Here is a 19343-nt window from a genome sequence, read left to right on the forward strand (position 1 = left end):
TGTGTGAGTTTGTGTGTGAGTGTGTGTGTGTGTGTGTGTGTGTGTGTGTGAGTGTGTGTGTGTGTGTGTGTGTGTTTTGAAAGGCCTCAGCCTCAGTCTTGCATCGTACTCTCAAGGTGCCACTCTGTATTCACCAGGGGCTTTTTAAGATGAAAGCTTCCAAACCACGTTGACCACCTGCTATAAATGGAGATAATCTGGCCCTTATCAATGCACCTTACTGCACACTACAAGCTTATTTCCATTAAAAGACAGGAACCTCACAGAGTGTACAGAGAGGACAGTTTTTTTTATTGAAAAACAAACAAAACAAAAAAAACATGATAAAACATTGGCAACATAGAGTGACAGTAATCGATAAGGAATGCAGGAATGCTTGTGAGAGCATCAAATCTCTAATGACGAGAGGTTTTCTTCCCCGTATACAGTTGCAGAAACTAACACGAGGTCTCAGCTCGTCTCAGCCTATCTCAGAGCATGGGGCCTCCGCAGAGTGGAGTGTGGCTGACCAATAAACAACGGTCACATTAACATCATAATCACCAACAATAAAGCCGGGGAGTGCGTGTGGGACTGCAGTGGTGGTGGTGATCAGTTGCATGTAATTATCCCATCAAACAGACGGCTAGGTCCGATTAATTTCAACTTTTAAAAAAGCGCGTCACACTTACAGTCTCTAATAGGAACTAGACAGCACGAGGAGTGAGTGCGAGCGAGGATTACAGTTTTCTCTCTCTCTCTCAAGCTGTACGCATAAATTACGGGCAAAAAGACAGGCGTGAAAGGGATGGGATCCAATATGAGAGTGAGAGAGAGAGAGAGAGAGAGAGAAAGAAAGAAAGAAAGAGAGAAAGAGAGAGACAGAGACTGCTTACATGCAGCTTCACAGGCACGTCAGCATGTATGGCAACTAGAACAGTGAAGTATTATCACAAATATTATTGGTACCTTTCACACCTTACCCAACACAGTTATAGTATGTGACTTGCTAATTAGCCGCTTAATCTCAACATGTACTTTTGTGAGCTTTTTTCTTTTTTCATATATATATATATATAAAATAAAATGATTTCCAAATAACCTCCACATCACAGGTCTCGAGGAAAGCAGGACTGAGATATTAAGCCGTCTCATAAGCTTGGAGATAAATGGTAATGTATTCGCCTTCAGAGAGCTTGGAGTGCTGCAGAGATTCATATCTACAATCTACAGTACCTGACATTACAGCCAAAAGCCAGAGGCCAGGAACCGTGGCGAGCCACTGGCCTCACGACTGGCACGAGCACACATTTGCAGGCTTGACAAGAAAATCGCATAACACACCATCTTAAGACTCGGAGTAAACAAAACAAAAAAACAGAATACACAAAACCACACATCGGTGCTTGGCATTATTTTAAGACGACCACACTCTTATTTTATATTCTCTGAGGCAACTGCCGACATTGCTCTTTTATTTTCTTGGTTTTTTTTTTGTTTGTTTGCTTAGTTTTTGAAATCTACAATTGTGTATGGAAAAAATATCGCATTGGTAAATGGGGATGAAGCACTACACATACGCATACATCATAATATTTAATACGATTAGTATTAGTAGTTGGAGTTGTGGGGGAGTTATGGGCTACGCCATGCACGATGCAGCAGGTGGCACGCGACGGGCATGCGAGTGCTGCGGCACAGCGATCGCCCCCACGGGGCACCACATTAAGACACCATCAAAACCAGGTAATGGCAGCAAACACACCACATTAGCACAAGGGGTGGGTGGGTGGGTTGGGTGGGTGTGTGGGGGGGGGGGGGGGGGGGGTGAGAGCACCAGACAAACAGTGCTCACCCTGGCTAATGAATCAAGCAGAGATACTGGAATAGCTACCATAGAATAGTGGTTGGCGCTGTGGTTTTATGAGGAGGAAACCAGAGCTGGAGTTTCTACCCTTGAGTGATTTGGCCTACATAGACTTTCTTCTGCTTGTGTTCTCTCCTGGGTCCCTCCTCTGTCTGCCTGCTTTTTTTGGCTCAGGTTAAGTTATCTTTGACCTATGCTCTGCACACTGTCCCATCGCGTCGAAGAAAATCATAATAATACTTTAAAAAAAACACAACTCTTCTTTCTGTTTCACTGGAATGGTCAAGTATGGCGAGTCGATTCAGTGCCGGAGTAGAACAACGTCATCAACATAAAGTAAATATGCTTTTTTGCGCAATCATTAAAATGGCTCAGGGTGGGGGAAGGATGTGAGGGTATGCAATGCCTCTTTTGTGTGTGTGTGTGAGAGAGCGAGTGTGTGTGGGGAGGAAGAAAATTCACTATCTACTGACCATGCTTCACTGACCCAACACTGGAATGCACGGCTTGGATGGAGGCGCTGAATGTCTTTGCTTGGGAAATGCTAACATAAAACACAACGCAGAGAGAGAGAGGACTCGACAGCTGTGGCCTGATCCACGGGAAGGATGTGGAGGGCTGGACAGCCTTAGTTCTTCAGGATAGAGTCGTACATCTGGTACACGTACTGGGACACCTCAGGAGCCCGACACTTCAAGGAGAGCTGTGAGAGAGAGAGTAAGAGAGAGAGAGGGAGAGAGAGAGAGAAAGAAAGAGAGGCAGAGGGAGACAAAGGCAGAGGAAGAAATGTATGAATCTTTAGTTCTCAATTCAATTTCAAAAGTGACACGGGCAAAGGAGATTGCCTTCCTTCATAAAAAGAGATGGTATCTTTTTTGCCACTCTGAAAACGATTTTGCTTTTTTTTTTAAAGAGCCGACACTCTCCAAGCCGACGGCATCAGGTGACTCCCTCGGCCCCACGAGGGCCCTTGTGTTGTGTCCTCATCCAGGAAATGACCCGTGAGTGACCTCAGGCCACTTCTTTACTAAGCCCCGCCACAAATCCATCAATTATTACCCAGCGGTCAGTCACACACTCTAGCCCCGCCTTTATCCATCAATTATTACCCAGTGGTCAGTCACACACTCTTCAGATCCCAGGAACGTGATGCGGTTAAATGTACTGGCTTTTAAAAGAACCATTTCATTTCATGCATTCCCCCGCTGACATTTTGAGAGCATATCCTCTTTCAGTAAACAACATATCTATGAAACAAGGCGAAGAGAAACAAACTGCTTCATAGTCAACAGTCTGTGGCAAAAAAAACAGCATGAAATGTCTATTATTAAGTATGCAGCTCCAACAAATGAGCAACGTGTCTCTGAAATCCCAGTGCAATATTGGTGAGATTTTCTCTTTTTTTATTTACACCAACCCCTGGCCACTGCACAGCTGGCTTGGCTACTTCTCAGGTCAGCCGCTAATGCCGTTGACCATTACTTGAGCGAAAACAGAGTGAGGTGAATTCCCATTAAAAATCAATTAAAAGTGAATCTAATGGCACAGTCGGTTAAGCAGTAAAAAAAAAAAGCAGTGCCCAGGGGCACGTATGGTAATCACGAGCGGGCGCGGTGACGGGAGCAGATGCCCGTGGAGTCACCTGGAGGAGGCCCGACTAATCAGGAGATTAATAGATTTAGTCAATGCCAGCTCCAAGTGCCACCCTCTCACACACACACACACACACACACACACACACACACACACACACACACACACACACACACACACACACACACACACACACACACACACACACACACACACACACACGACCCTACTCCGGCCAGTGCCCTTCTCGCACGGCATTGGCGTATCCAGACGTTGGCCGTTCGGCCGACAGCTGTCCCGCGCAGGAGGAGGTGTGGCATGTGCGCCACGGGTGGTAAAGTGGCGGCCGGCTAATGGAAAGAGCCGTTTCCTCAAAAGTGAACTAGACAGAGAGAGAACGCTGGATGGAGAGAGGAGGACAGATACGGTAGAGTGATTGTGATATATATATAGAGAGAGATATGGATGGAGAACGAGGGGGACAGATAGACAGATAGAGATAGGGAGAGAGTGAGTGAGAGATAGAGAGAGAAAGGGAGAGAGAGAGAGAGAGAAAGAGATATATAAAGAGAAGGATGGAGAAAGAGGGGGACAGGTAGACAGATAGAGAGAGAGAGAGAGAGAGAAGACTCATCTCCCAAGGCCCCTCTGCCCCAGTGCATAATAATGATTTTGTGGTGATTCACTGACATAATTACACCAGCGCTGTCCTTGGCTTGAGGATGACTGGGGGGTGGGGCTTTGAAGAGGCTGGGGAGGGGAAGAGAAGGAAGAGAGGGAAGAGAGAGGGAAAGGGATGAAAAGCGTCGCAAAACGAAGGTCAGCTCGCCGCATAGCTGCGGAGAGGAGCACGCCGAGGTCGGCAAGACGCAGATGACAACGGACGGACGGAGCTGACAGCAGACAGAGTTGACGTCAGAATTGACAACGGATGGAGCTGATCGCGGATGGAGTTGATGACAGACAGACCTGACAACGGACGGAGCGGACGGAGCTGACAACAGACTGAGCTGACATTGGACAGAACTGACGACAGACGTGGCTGACAAGTGTTGGAAGAAAGTAATATTCTTCCGCGGGGTGGTTAAGGGAGGGAGACGGACACCACGTTTTGAGTTAATAAAAGACGGTTTAGTGGTTACAAGACAGAATTACAGCAATCACAATGGGTTGCTGGGGAAGGCGTTCCTCCAGCTCACAGTTTCAGCTCAGGTTTTATCCTTTGCTGTTATCAGTTACTGGCCTATAGGGGCCATTGCATACATTGTTGCTACCTGGGCTGATTCCTAGAGTTTCAGCGTTTCAGAGTTAGTGACATTCTGTTAGAGCACAATGTTAAAGAACTATTCTAAGACATATTACTCCTACACAAGCACTGAGCAGATGCCATGGAGAGTCCAGAGGCAGGCGAGAGACGCGGTGTTCCGGAGCCTCTTAAGCTCTCCTGCCTCAGTGGCTCATTCTGATCCATCTCCGTCCGGTCGGGAGAGAGACAGAGAGAGATCCATGACACATGAAAGAGCAGCCAGCAAGTTTACGTTTGATCTTTTTGAGTCAAGACAGTGACGGGCGGTGTCCTCAAAAGGGTTTGATCCATAGTTAGTGGCCAGACAGAAATAGGTTGTGCCCTCAAAAAGGACTTGAGTCTTTTTTCATGTTTTCACACACACACACACACACACACACACACACACACACACCACAAACAGAGGCCTTGTATGACACTAGGCCTGAAGCTAACGTGGCTTTCCAACACACACAAACAAACATGGTGGTGGTTTCAGTCGTTAGGCAACTGAACCTAAATATGTACCAGCTGGCCTACCGGAGCCACACAACTGCAGTGTTCCATTCAAGGAACGTAAATATAGTTTTCAAAGACCGGTCTAATATTTTTCAAAGGGTGAACCAGCTGTTAGTCTTACATCATTTGGCCATTGAAAGCGTCACAATGAGTGCAACCTTGACAACCACTCTCCCCATGCAACTAAACTCTTCAATCGAGAAGAGCTTTGAAACATATATCAAGTGTGTGCAGCTTTTGTAATTAATGAAAGAAAGAACCAGAACTAGTAAAAAAAAACTCTGGACCAGTTTAATTCCTTTTTCTGTTAAGAAACTGCCTTCAGGACTTCTAATGCACATGAAAGTGAATCTGGAAGGCTTGGTGAGAGTTAAGGTACATCTGAAATTCCCTTCAGTTCAGCTCCAACTCAAATGACTGATATTCAATCAGAGAGAGAGAGAGAGAGAGAAAGAAAGAAAGAAAGAAAGGAAGGGAGAGAGAGACTGTATTCCAAACAAGAGCTTTATTCATTTCTTAACTGCTTCATTCGCAAGGCCACTGCGAGCCAAATTCTAAAAGAGAACCCAAACAAATGTTCATCCTATTCTATCAATTAATCCTCACCAGGCTTTGGTTTGTGTTCAATTGCAATAGCTTAAATCCTTTCGTTATTGATTGGAAAGGGCCGCCAGAGTCCATAGCCATTTGTTTTCATCAGACAGTGGTACTTCCACTTTTGGCTTTTGAACATAATTGCTTGCACATTTTCACACTGCCACACATTTGCATTTCTCTGAGTGAATCTGGCCGATATAAAAGACACCTTTCCTGTCTGCTGCTTGGGGATAAGAGGAGGAAGGGTTGCCGTGACGACTCACCGTGTAGTTGGGGTTGCCAGGTTGGATGCGGAGCTCAGCCAGGATCCAGATACCATTGGTCAGTTTGAGGGACTGGTAGAGCATGTCTTGGCCCTCTACGTTCCGCTTGGCAATGGTGTAGATGTTGTTGTTCTGCAGTTTCCCTGAAACAGTATCTGAGAGGAGGGCATGAGAGGAGAGCAGAAAATCAGATTTTCAGACCACATTTTCTGGAAGGGTAAATTGTGTCTGCTACCAGTGGTGTAGATTTCAAATAAAAGTGATAATATGTAAGCCTCTGACGATAGATTTCACACCACGAATGTCATTAAGGGCCAGTTTAAATATTTAATCCTGACTAGAACTCTACACACAGCAACCACCATGACGGTGTAAAATTGCAGATTTTCAACGGATGAGCTACGGTAACCCTCAAGGGACACTGAGGAAATATTTGTGGCTTCGTTGTGGGAACTATGGGCTGGCATGTCTACGTGGTCACTTCCTGCTACCTATCTAACGCATCACAGAACTAGTCAAATCTACAACTCCACACTCGCTGACCAAACGGCTTCTTTCCCGAGGTGAGAGAGATTGGCTGTCCCACAGTCCTTTGCGGCAACATGTTGCTGTGACATCGGAGCGCAATCCCTCACAGAGAAATGGGGGACTGAGGAAGCAATGGGGGTTGGATGCATGTGAAGAGCAAGAAGAAAAAAACACAATACAAACACAAACATGGAGAGAACCAAACGAGCAAAAGAATCCAACACACAGCACAGCCACACAAGACAACAGGAAATGGGGGGATGGGGTGGAGTGCCGAGATTGCGGAAACCCACGGCGACAGCAGTCATCCAAATCTACCCCCCCGTCCCTCCCCCCCCCGCCACGCATGACTGGGTTTGGCGGGTGCTTCGCTCTGGAGCACTCGTGACGACAGACTCCTTATCTCGTGGCGATGCAGACCACTCGCTCAATAAGCGCCCAGCCCCGGGCACTGTGCATACAGCACAATGTGGGTCCTACAAGAGCGCCACCACATCGCGCGCATAACACTCTTACTGACTCTGAAGGCAGACAGCCCACCCTATCTAAACCAGGAGACGGTGGAAGAGTATGACTAGAAATAAAGCTTGAAAGCGAGAGGAAAAAATATATACAGCATACATAATAGTCTTAAGGTTTCAGCAAACACGTTACTGCAGAAACGACCTGACTGCACTTCCAGTGAGCCAGTCCAAACCCTCGGGGCCTCTTATCTCTTCTTCCTGCATACATATCGATTGTTTCCTTGTTCCAACTGGACCAGACTGGAGATAGAAGGATTAGCTCCCACTCTTCCATGTCTGCCTGATGGAGGAGTGCACGGGGGACAGCCAGCGTAGGCCTTTTGCCGCCCCCGCTCCTCGGGAGAAACAATGACTCATTATCGCTATGAAATAAACTGGGAGGGTTTGTTTGTTTGGATCTCTTGAGAGACACTCTGAGAAGAAGGCTAAGACACAACGCGTCTGCAGGAGTCAGTCACTGTCAAATCAACTGTGCGCAACCTCCCCCCGCCCTCCCCCAAGAACAAAGATCATAGCAAATCGGATGACTGAAGTCATAGGGAACATCAAATGTGTGTGTGTGTGTGTGTGTGTTTGTGTGTGCGTGGGTGTGTGTGTCTACGTGCCTGTGTCTGACATCACGGAAAGTCAAGGGGGGAAAAAAATCAGAGGTTCAAACGCCTTTATTTGTACTGTATGTCTGAAATGTTAAAACAGCAGCAGATGAAGTAACAAAGTAGCAATCTAACCATTGAAAGGGCATGCAAACACCTCATAAACATCATAATTGTCTCTAGTAAAAGGCTGGTGGAGGTCCACCCTAGCCCACAGAGCTGTGCAGGACGTAGTCTAGGCGCTCGTTAGAATGGCACTTGTGTTTGTCCTTCACGTCACCATGAAATGTATTCTGAAGATGTTACTGGTGCTAGTTGCATATAAGAACATATTTTCAAAAACTGTCATATTGTTATTAAAACAGTCTTGCTTAATTAATTAATAGATTAACTGCCAAAGAAAAACATTGCATAAGATAATTTGCAATACCTTAACATCAAATCTGGTTTGTCAAAAGTGTGACACCTTCCTTTCACTATGAAGACTTGCAGATTTAGGAACATCTGTTCTCGCAGGCATTTTAACATTGTCTGCAGCAGCCCTTCAGATGAAACAATTGGCCAAAGCTCAGGGCTGAAAGAGGCTATTGGCCCCAGCGAGGAGGTGAGAGGCTTTGATTCTGATCCTTATGGAATCCTCACCTTCTTTAAGTGGCAGGTGCTATGGCTGCCGCCCTCTTGAGCGCACAGAGCCCAGTTTAGAGCGCTCATCTTCTAAATATATCAGCACGCTAGAGTGCTCCGCAGTGCGTCTGGAGGAAAACCTCATCAGCAGCAGCTCATAGCACTGCGCTTACTGCTTACGGCAGGGACATCAGCTACATGATGGATGAACTCTGCTGTGCTAGAGCGCACGGGTATGTCTCGCCCTTTTTTACCCTAAACTAAAAGCAGAACATTATAGGCATGACAGGCTATCATCCTTTCCGTTCACAGAAGACGGAGCCATGTTTGTGACTGGAGGCTTACCTGCATTTAAGTGACATTCTTTGATTTGGTACTGCAGCTCGTTCTCGTTGGGGATGTCTTTCCATGTGGCGAGGAACACTTGCCTCTCTGCGGAGAACCGGAAACAAGAGGCGTTTTAAAATCACCGTACGAGAGGAAGAAAGCGGAGGAAACGGGTGAGAGGGATTGAAAGGGAAGAGAGTGTCTCGCGGCGTGCGATGGGAGTTGGGAGGCGTCGTCGTACCCATCTTGCCGTCCTCCACGAAGAAGACGCTGAGAGGGATGAGCCCGCTGAAGTAGAAGACATCGATGTTGTTCTTCACGGCCACCTGTCACACACAAACACACAAACACACAGCGGCCTGCAGATCAGTAGCGCTCACTGTCTCTCTCCAGCAGGGGCAGTGCAGGGAGCTCGCCACAGCCAGAGAGATAAATAAAGGACAAACCCTTTTCTACATCCCTGAATGAGAGCACCTCAACCACAACAGCTTCAGTTAGCCTACCGCACAGCTCTCTGATCACAGCGAACATTTTCAATAAAAACATGAACGGAAAGAAAGAGGGAAGGAAAAAAAAAGGAGAGAAAGAATAAGCTGGAGGAGGTCAGTCTCTGACTATCTGATGGTGGAGGTGAGAGGGCTGTCATTACTAATGCAGCTGCAGCCCCTCTCTGTGCCCCCCCCCCCCCCCCCTCTCCCCCCAGAGAGCTGGTGAGCTCCTGCAGACCTGTCACACAGAGAGCTGGTCAGGGATGCTCCGGCTGCTTCTGAAAGGACAGTCCAGGCCCTGAGCAGAGTGGACATGTCACCCACGCCACCTGACTGGGGATGAGACCTGCATGCTGAAAGCCGGCCACTCACCTCTGCCTCAATCCCCCCCCCCCCCCCCCCCCCCCACACACACACACACCCTCCCACACCCTCCATCTCCTCAGGGAGCTGAGCCTGGGTGGGCTCAGAGTGGAGACCGGCAGGTTTTAAAGGAGCAGGGGAAGAACACGCACAGACATGCCTCCACGGCAACAATGACAATGCAAATCAGGAGGCATGATGGAAGATTGTATTCCTGCCCTTGTTGAATAGTTCTGTGTATTCCAAAGTGTGCTGTTTATTTTATCTCAAATTTACTTGAATTTATTCATTCAAATGTATTTGCATTTTGTCAGGCCCTGAACACAATAACAAAAACAAGTGCATTAACAATACCAGAGACAATGAATGAAGAAGCAAAGAAAGAAGAGAATCAGGATTTTTTGTTATTGTTTCACAGTAGCAGCTAACATCTTCGTTACAGGCCTGTTTTTATGTCTTGTTTTTTTTGTTTGTTAAGTAATCACTGAAATCTCAGAATCAATTTGCTGAAAGACAATGCAGAAACACGACTATTCACAACATCTGCCTGTGTCACATGACTTTAAGAGACCGTAGTGTGTGTCACGTCTTTTCACGCATTCAATCTCTGAATGCCAAATTGGCACCTTAGCATACTGTGTCCAAATGAGAGAAATGGAGAGAAAAAAAGTCTTTCCAGCACAGTTAATTACTGAAAGCTCTGAATTGCAATATCTCTAATTGTCAGACCTTCAACCAAAACCTTTCGTTTGATCCTAATTAGTACTTTCTCTCCGCGGAGAGAATTAAACTGATGGACCCTTTAATGCTCCCTTGTATTGTGCTGCTTGTCTTCACTGCAGCAGAAAGCTCTGCTGGGTAGCATAATGACTATTCAAATGGAAGTGCTGAACATAAGTGGAAACTGCAGAAGGAAAAAAAACCCCTAAAAACAAAAGCTCTCCGCTGGTTTACTACAAGCTATTGATGTATCTGTACCTTAAACAAATACCTGTAATTGGTCAAGTGTTTGGCGAGCGGCGTGTATCGACTAGCGTGTTGTTCCTGTTTGCACAATGGGCATCCGTCAATGAGCGTGCTGTAGTGTGGCAGTGCGGCACTCAGGCCCGTGAGTGGGGAATGAGCTCTACGCTGGCGGCTGATCTGCTGTTAGACTGGGGCCTCTTCTCTATGCGCCATCAGGAGTCTAATAAACACACTCAGCTGGAGATGCTTACTGTGGGAGAGAGCCAGATGCTGGGCCTACACCTGCCCTTCACTCACACACGGAGAGGGAGAGATTGGAAGAGAGAGAGTGCCTACACCTGCACCTGACTCCCAAATGGGGAGAGAGAGAATGAGAGAGAGAGAGAACGAGAATGAGAGAGAGAATGAGAATGAGAAAGAAAGAGAGAACACACCTGTCCTTCACTCACACATGGGGAGAGAGAGCAAATGAGAAAGAAAGAAAGAGAGAGAGAGACTACACCTGCCCTCCCTTATAGACAAGGAGAGAGAGCAAATGAGAAAGAAAGAAAGAGAGAGGGAGAGACTACACCTGCCCTCCCTTATAGACAAGGAGAGAGAGACCAGGGAAAGAGGAAGAGAGCAAGAGAGCAAGGGAGATGGAGAGTAGGGCTGGAACTATATGCCATTCGAAACCGAAAACATGACATTCATATCCACGAACCTGTGCGAACCTGTGTGAGAAGGCAGAATCGTGACGCACCCATTCTCGTGTTCCCCAGCGCTCTGCGGTGTCCAGTATTTTCTCTTTTTCATATCAGGATATAATATAGTACTATGGTGCTCCAAGGTCGGCTATTAAAATGTCTATTTTTCCAACCAACAAAAAAATCGGACCATGGGTCAAAAATCGTGATACAAATCGAGTCGTGAGTGTGGTGCATCATCACAGCCCTAATGGAGAACTAAAGCTAACAAGGCAGGCAGGTGGGCGGTAGGTAAGTAAGAGTGTGATGGATCATTATGGGATGCCTGTGACTTTGCCATGGAAACCGCAAAGCCCACGGCCACCACTGGATGCAGCCCCAGCGGGGGGTCTGTTGCTGACGAGCGCCTGTCCCCCTCTCCAGCGGGGCCGCGGCCTGCCAACACACCTGACACACACACACACACACACACACACACCTGGCTCCCATCAGCTCTCCACGAGAACTGGCACCGCGCCCTCTCCGCTCGGCCAGAACGAGGACGGCTCGTGAAAGGTAGCGCTTTATTGAGCTGCACAACCTTACAGGCAGGCACTAGCACTGCCAGGAGGAAGCTTCAAAACAGGGACCATAGAACTGGACAGGACAAGGATGGCTCACTAAATGTACCGGTTTATTGAGCTATACAAATTCAGGTGTTAAAACGCACTGCCCAGGGGAAGCTTTGGAAGGACTTTAGCAATGGACAGAGCTAGGGTGCTCATGACAGGCACCACTTTACTGAGCTATAAAAGCTGAGGTGACATTACTCACTGACAGAGTCACCCAGAGGAGTTCTCCTGAAGGACTAGAGAGCTTTGCAGGGCCACATTTGTGTGGATGTACTGCGGTGACGTTTGACTAATTGCACGTTGGAGAACATGGAGAACATGGAGAACATACCTGCAGGTTGTTGAGAGGGTCCATCTTCATGACGGGGCCGATGGTGTTCAGGGGAAGGGAGATGTCGATGCTCTGGCTGGGCATCAGGGGAGTGTGCACGGCCAGAGGAGTAGTGGGGATGACTCCAAAACTAAACACACACACACACACACGCACAAAAAAACTTTATTCACACAGGAATCAGTTTTTTAATTGGCCCTCACTGTGCCACACTGTCCTGTCAGTGGCCAAACAAGGACAGAAAGAACAAGTTTTTGAATGGTCATGCATCATTCCCTCAGTTTGCCTTGAGATGGGAGAAATACCGATGTCAATGAAGCCCATGAATAGGACTTCCTGCTTTCAATGATGTAAAATGATGATTTTTACATCATTGAAAGCAGGAAGTCCAACATTGAAATCCGTATTTCTCCCATCTCAAGGCAAACTGAGGGAATGATGCACGACCATTCAAAAACATGACTGGTTTTCTAAAGATACAAAGCTTAATGCTAATTGGTGAAGTGTCCCTTTAAGAATCTGGGCTCACCTGTTTTTGTTGAACTGGATGGCGAAGTCGGTCATGTGCTGCAGGGCCTTGTTGGTGAACGTCATGTCCATGTACATGTGGCCCTGGCGGCGGGAGAAAGTGCCGGAAATCTCCAGGCCCTTGGCCTTCACTGCCGGGAGCCAAATCTGCAACACAGAGGATAGGCAAAACTTTCAATAGGACACACACACACACACACAAACAATCACTCAAGCAAACCCAAACACTCACACAAATACACACACTTACACTCACAACACTCACAACACACACACACTCCTCTTGTCTGTGGAATCCTGCACACAGCCACAAACTTTCCAAAGGAATGCTTCATTCATCTGCCATAAATATTTACAGCATTGCACACACAGCGAGTCCAAGGATACATTTTTAACGCAGCGCTTTTTTAAAAAAAAAAAGAAGAAAAAAAAAGCGCCCCAGACAGGAGCTGCTTACTCATAAAGAGTCTAGCGTAGTGCAAAAGGGATTCATCATGCTGAGGGACATTTTTACACAGCTGGCGCACGCCAACGCCAGCAGCGGAAAATAAACGGGCTGTCCTCGTGTCGGGCGCTGCGGCGAGGCTCCTGACAGAAGCGAAAAGTTCAGTCTCTCTCTCTCTCTCTCTCTCTCGGCACGGCAGAGCTTCCTGTGACCCACTTTGCCACAGCCAGCCGGGCGGCGGGAGTCCACTGGAACTGTTCTTATTAATGGCTCTGTCACCGGTCTAATCCGACGCCGCAGCGTGAGGCCGGCGGTGGCGGTGGCGGTGGCGGTGCGGCCCGCACGTGCTCAGTGCGACGCCGTGTCGTCAGCGTGGCGGGGCGGCTCAATGAATCAGAGGAGACACCCAAACAGCCGTTTTTATTACGAGCCAAATTGAACGCCGCTACACATTTCGTGCCTGCAGACGGCACTCGGTGCGGGGACCATTAGGGGCCTGAATACCACTGTGGCCGGGCTGAAAAACAAACCGGGGCACAATCGCGCTTGTGAATACAGCTCCTAAAGCAGGTCGTTATTGAATTCATCTAAATGTGGCCGAGTGAAGAATGGAGCAGGCGATAATAATAATAAAGAGCCAGAAGAGGCCAAATGAGCCGAGGAGTTATTCGCTGGGTGAATGCTGAGCGCCAGTGCAGAGTGAACAGCCTTCTCTTTTCTCCATTTTTGGAGCCGGTCCAGGGTTTACACACACACACACACACACACACACACACACACACACAGACACTCTCTCTCTCTCTCACACACACACACACACACAGACTCTATCTCTCTCTCACACACACACACACACACACACACACACAGAGACACACACACACACACACACACTCTCTCTCTCTCTCTCTCTCACACACACACACACACACACACACACACACTCTCTCTCTCTCTCTCTCACACACACATACAGTACACACACACACACACACACACACACACACACACCTCCCCGCGCAGAGCGAGAACACATGCTGATCATGCTGATGAGCGCAGCGGAGCTCGCCGCACAATTCTGCCGCCGTGAGAACGGCCGAGAATGGGATCACCCAATTATAAGAAATAATAATAAAAAAAGAAATAAATAAAAAACGACCTGCCTTAATCATTATGGGAATATGGGAGAATATCTACATCGGCATGTGGGAGAAGGATCTGCACTGTGAGATATTGTATGCATGAACATGCACACGCGGACAGCTATGTGAGTGTGTGAATAAAATAAGGCCACTGACGATGGGTATTTTGAATGTTTGGCTTCCTGTGTTCACGTCGGGGGAGGGGGGGGGGGAGGTGGAGGGGTCGCAGGTGCTGTTCTCAGCTGTGAGGTGAGAGACGTGTGACTTTGGGTCCGCGGGGCGCCGCTACGCCTGGCTGGCTGGCTGGCTGGCTGGCTGGCTGGCTGGCTGGCTGGCTGGGTCGCTGGGTCGCTGGGTCGCTGGCTGGGTCGGTGGCTGGGTTACTTACGGCTTTGGGGGCCACGTATCCACCCGTGGTGGTGGCCATGCCGGTCGACAGCTCAAACAGGTCGTTCAGCCCGCTGCTCATGGGAGCTGGAGTGGGGGACGGGGCGAACGTGTTGGGCACCGACGAAGGGATGAAGTTCTGGCCCACCTGTGTCACACACACACACACACACACACACGAGAGAGAGCGGTGTCAGTGTAGGCTAGGAGTCCTTATAAGGCCGGCGGAACCCTGCTCAGGTTTTGGATCAGTGGCTTTTTCATCCGACTGTGTCAACATCATCAAGCAGGAGAGTCCCCAGGTCCTTTGGTTCTGTCGAGATGATTGAGATACAACACAGTTGCAATCACAGAAGAAAATGGGAAAAATGAGAGTGGTCATTCAAGTGGCTCATGCATTTGTGATTGGAAAAAGAGAAAACACACATCAACCACACAGCACTCATGCATCAGCAGCAACAGTAGCAGCAGCAGCCAATCAAATACCCCCCTCCTCTCTCCTCCTCCTCCTCCTTCCCTCCCAATGGGTACATCTCCAAACGAGGCGGAAGCACTAATGGTAATAACAGCAGTTACTACCCCCCCATCAGCAAGGCTGTGGAGTACCAAGCAGATTAGTGGAGCCTGCACACACACACAAACACACACACACACAGATCAAACACAAACACACACATGCATACAGCCAGTGAGCGTGCAGCAATCCTTGGGTGGCTCTGTGACCCTGTGAGTGAAGCCATTTAGAGCATGCAATGTGCAGACAGACAGACAGACAGACAGACGATCAGGCGGACAGACAGACAGACAGACAGACGATCAGGCGGACAGGCAGACAGGCCTTCAGGACAGGTAGGCAGGTAAGTACACAGACACCGAGGGCTCACTTACTGCAGGACTTCCCCCAACACCGCCGCCCAGGTCTCCCCCGAGCTAGAAAAGAGAAGAGAAGACCCAGGTCCACAACCACATCAATACACAGGGCAGATACAGTAGGCACAGAGAGAGAGAGAGAGAGACAGAGAGAGAGAGAGGAAGAAAGAGAGAACAAATGGGAGAAAGAGAGAAAGATGGAGAGATGGAGAGGAGAGAAAACAAATGGGACAGAGGGCATGAGAGGCAGAGGAGAATTGAAGAAAAGAAGAGCAAAGAGAACAGAGAAAGAAAAGAGACAGAAAAGAGACAGAAAGAGAGAAGGGCACTTGGTGTCCTCGGCCCCGTCAGGAACAGTCCAACCTCCACTCTAACCGTTCAGCAGATTACCTTTCACCTCAGTCCATCAGTGAAATGAATGAACACATAAAACCTTAACAAACAAATAACAAATAATAGAAACAGCATTTGAACATCCCAGAAGTCAGTGGCAGAAAAAATATTTTTTTTAACATTTCTGTGTGTAAGTAATGAGTACACGCCGGAACATTGTGAAATGTCTATTTAGGGCTGATAATTAACTCGCACTTGTGATTCACATCTCATAGGCGGCCAATTTCTTCACCCTGCAAACTGCGAATGCATCACAGTGACAGCAATGACAACACCACAAAACAGGACAAAAACCGAGTGAGCGTCTACATTATTTAAAAAAGGAACATCGATCGGAGTCAGAAATCTCACCATCGTTTTGTAAGCCTCTCTGTGTCTAGCTGTCCTAGAACTCTCCAAGCCTAGAGCACGAAAAGCCAAACGAGATTGACCTGAACAATGGTGTCTGGGCAGCCCAAAATAATATCCCACCCCACCCCCACCCCCACCCCCACCCCCCCTTCATGGTTAGTTAAGACAGAGACTGTGTCGCGGGGCTTAAACAAAGGGACACACGTAATGACTTCCCAATATTTCAGTGGTTCCCTTTGAACCTCAATCACCAGAGCCGAGTGTTTGAAGGGCAGCGAATGGATTTGGAGTTAGCGGGGGCAAATTATTATTGCACAACCTCCACCACTGACATGTGTCGCTTCAATGACCCAACCCTGCTGTCTATGTCTATCTTCCACAGAGCATTTGGTCGGAAGAGCTCATTGCTCATTGATGAGATTGACTGACTGACTGACTGATTGATTGATAGATAGATAGATTGATGAGATTCCGCCGGCTTTTGTCACCGTGTCCTACGCTCGTGACTTTGTCTCCCCCTTCACGCTTGTTAATCTCTGCAGTGAGCAGCGGCGCACCTAGACTGAACCCGTCTCCTTCTTCTCCTTCTTCTATTTCCCCCTCTCTTGATAGGAAGTGAACAATGCACCATGTTCCGCCACTAAACAACCACTTGACAACACAAGCCCTTTAGGACACGATGAAAATGCTGTCCTTGCCTCTGCGACAAGCTTGGCAGCGCACCAAGCCTCCCGGCTCCAAGGTCTGGGCTGCTGTCTAACAAAAGCGCCTCAGACAGGACCAGAGATCACATGGGGAGCAGGCCAACAAGCACGCTAGATGTGAACAGAGTCCGTGACCCCGAGAATTCCAATTATTTCCAGAGAGTTATATCATGACTGGAATTGTGATCTTACTTAAAACCGGTAACCTCACTATGAGGCAACGAGGGGCTATGGAGACCTTCCTGTGCGCATGTCTTCACAAATACACTATAACACTAATTACAACACAAATCATCAATAAAATACAACGAGGCAAAATGATAATTAAGCGATATTGGAAAAATGGCAGTTGCACATTGGGAAGAAGACACATTACTGGCCCTTCAGTCCCTTTGGGTCACACAGGTCTTCCAATTAAACTGTAACAGACAGCTGACCTAGCGTATCAGCGCAGGAGCCACTGCGGGCACGTCATGGTGTGTTTTCTGTCTGGAGGAGGATGGCTGTGAGGATGGTGTGTTTTCTGTCTGGAGGAGGATGGCTGTGAGGAGCCGCCACAGAGCGCTGACTCGGCACTGTCCTGCCTCGTACATCACTGGCCTGACCTTGGCTGACAACGAATCAGACACCGCTGGGCTGCACTCCCAAACTCCCCACCGCGTCACTCACCGAGCGTGCACACACACACACACACACACAACACGCGATCGCACACACACACACACACACACACACACACACACAACACGCGATCGCACACACACACACATACACACGCACACCAAGTCTCTACTCACATCAGAGTGTCAATCCACACCAGTGTACAGTATGCTATTGTTATGGTAGTTGATAGACACTTAGCTTCAAAGCCACTTACAAAACCAATTTGGGGGGAAAAACATTTGGAAAATATAATAACATAAAAATAAAGCGTAAAGTTTGCTATTGAGTTTAAATTCCCTTCCTCCTTGCTGCTCCTCACATTGCCGACTGCACACTGCATTGTGCTTATTGAGTTTTCCGCATAATGACAAAACAGAAATCTATACAGCACTCAGCCCAAGGGAGGATTTTTCAGTCCAGTGTAAGCTTGGCAATTCAGCAGATGGCTAAACGCTGGGGTTCTTAAACTTTTTGGCTTGAGGTGCTATCAGCAAATTTTTATTCCAAACACCGATTTTTTGTGAATGCCAATAGAGACCAATTAGAGAAACAGTTTTATCTTTATAGGGCCTTAATCTTCTTGACAAGGTCAAGGCTACCACCAGTGCTTCAACATAAACTTCTGAAGTTTACACCTACTGTTAACAGGAGATCCCCTCAATCCCTTCACACAGTACATGCCAATCTCCTGCAGAGAGGCTTTCACAGACACAGTGCTTTCTTGCCATCAGTAGAGCTTTCTCCACTCATACAATTACCTCCAGCAATAAAAATTAAATCTCTCAATGTTTCCGTCGGAGTGATTATGCATATCACCTAGGCAACAGCTGGGCCAGGAGGCTGGCAGAGAGCCAGCCAGCTCATGTGTTTAACATAGTTATAGTCTGGAGGCCACCATGTTTGGAACAACAGCACCTAGTGCTAGAACCATGTCAACAGTGGCCCGGAATGCTACTCCGCAGCTCGGTTGTCAAGGGTTCCAAGCTCTGTTGCCAAGGAGGTCCAATCACCAGCACTGAGGGTGAGAGCAGGGGGTGCAGAACAGTGGTAAGTGAAGTAACCTACACATTTGAAACTGGGGCTGTCTGTGACCAATGTTCTGAAGTGCACTTCCAAATGTGCTTGTGTGGTGTCATGCTGTGTGTGTGTGCGTGTGTGAGTGAGAGAGAGAGTGTGTGTGTGTGTGTGTGTGTGTGCATGTGTGTGTGCGTGTGTGTGAGAGTGTGAGTGTGTGCGCATGTGTGTACGCGTGTGAGTATGTGTGTGTGTGCGCGCGTGTGCGTGTGTGTGCACACAAGTGTGTGTGTGTGTGGGTGCATGCTATGCTCCTGGTGAGTGCAAGCTGGTTCACAGTGAGAGGGCCTCCAGGCTGTGATAGCCCGAGCGTGAGGGGAGCTGTGGAACAGAGCTGCTGCTGATGCACACTGAACAGCACATGAGGGGGCATCTGTGCCGCCCTGATAACACCACGGTGCCCGCGTACAGGAACAGCACCGCAACACAACCACTGCAGAGCGGCTAGAGATAAGATGACCATGCTACATCCATGGTGCCATCCATCAACAAGCTGGCAATGACCTGCACTAAACACAGCAAAGCCAGCGGGAGAGTGATTTAGGTGTGTGTGTGTGTGTTTTGGGGGCAATATCTGTGTACCTGAAAGTTTGAGCCAAAGCTAACCTTGTTTTAGAGAAATAATCTCATTTGAAGTTTCCC

The 19343-nt window shown here is 48.1% G+C and overlaps 1 protein-coding gene across 2 annotated transcripts in view; it reads right to left on the reverse strand.

Annotated features, from left to right (window-relative positions):
• Window positions 1-270: 270 nt before the first annotated feature.
• Window positions 271-19343, reverse strand: part of ap2b1 (adaptor related protein complex 2 subunit beta 1) — a 31043-nt gene continuing 11970 nt past the window's right edge. Inside the window, exons 15-22 of one of the 2 annotated variants that reach the window (XM_062536129.1) lie at window positions 15535-15576; window positions 14648-14794; window positions 12674-12819; window positions 12145-12274; window positions 8941-9025; window positions 8718-8804; window positions 6104-6258; window positions 271-2549 (exon numbers count right to left, since the gene is read on the reverse strand). In XM_062536129.1, the coding sequence (XP_062392113.1) occupies window positions 2475-2549; window positions 6104-6258; window positions 8718-8804; window positions 8941-9025; window positions 12145-12274; window positions 12674-12819; window positions 14648-14794; window positions 15535-15576 (867 nt within the window). In that variant the 3' untranslated portion in view covers window positions 271-2474. The remainder of the gene's footprint in view (window positions 2550-6103; window positions 6259-8717; window positions 8805-8940; window positions 9026-12144; window positions 12275-12673; window positions 12820-14647; window positions 14795-15534; window positions 15577-19343) is intronic. The other variant, XM_062536130.1, reaches the window with a different exon arrangement.

The sequence above is a fragment of the Sardina pilchardus genome, chromosome 5 (genome assembly GCF_963854185.1).
Source record: "Sardina pilchardus chromosome 5, fSarPil1.1, whole genome shotgun sequence".
Lineage (NCBI taxonomy): Eukaryota > Metazoa > Chordata > Actinopteri > Clupeiformes > Clupeidae > Sardina > Sardina pilchardus.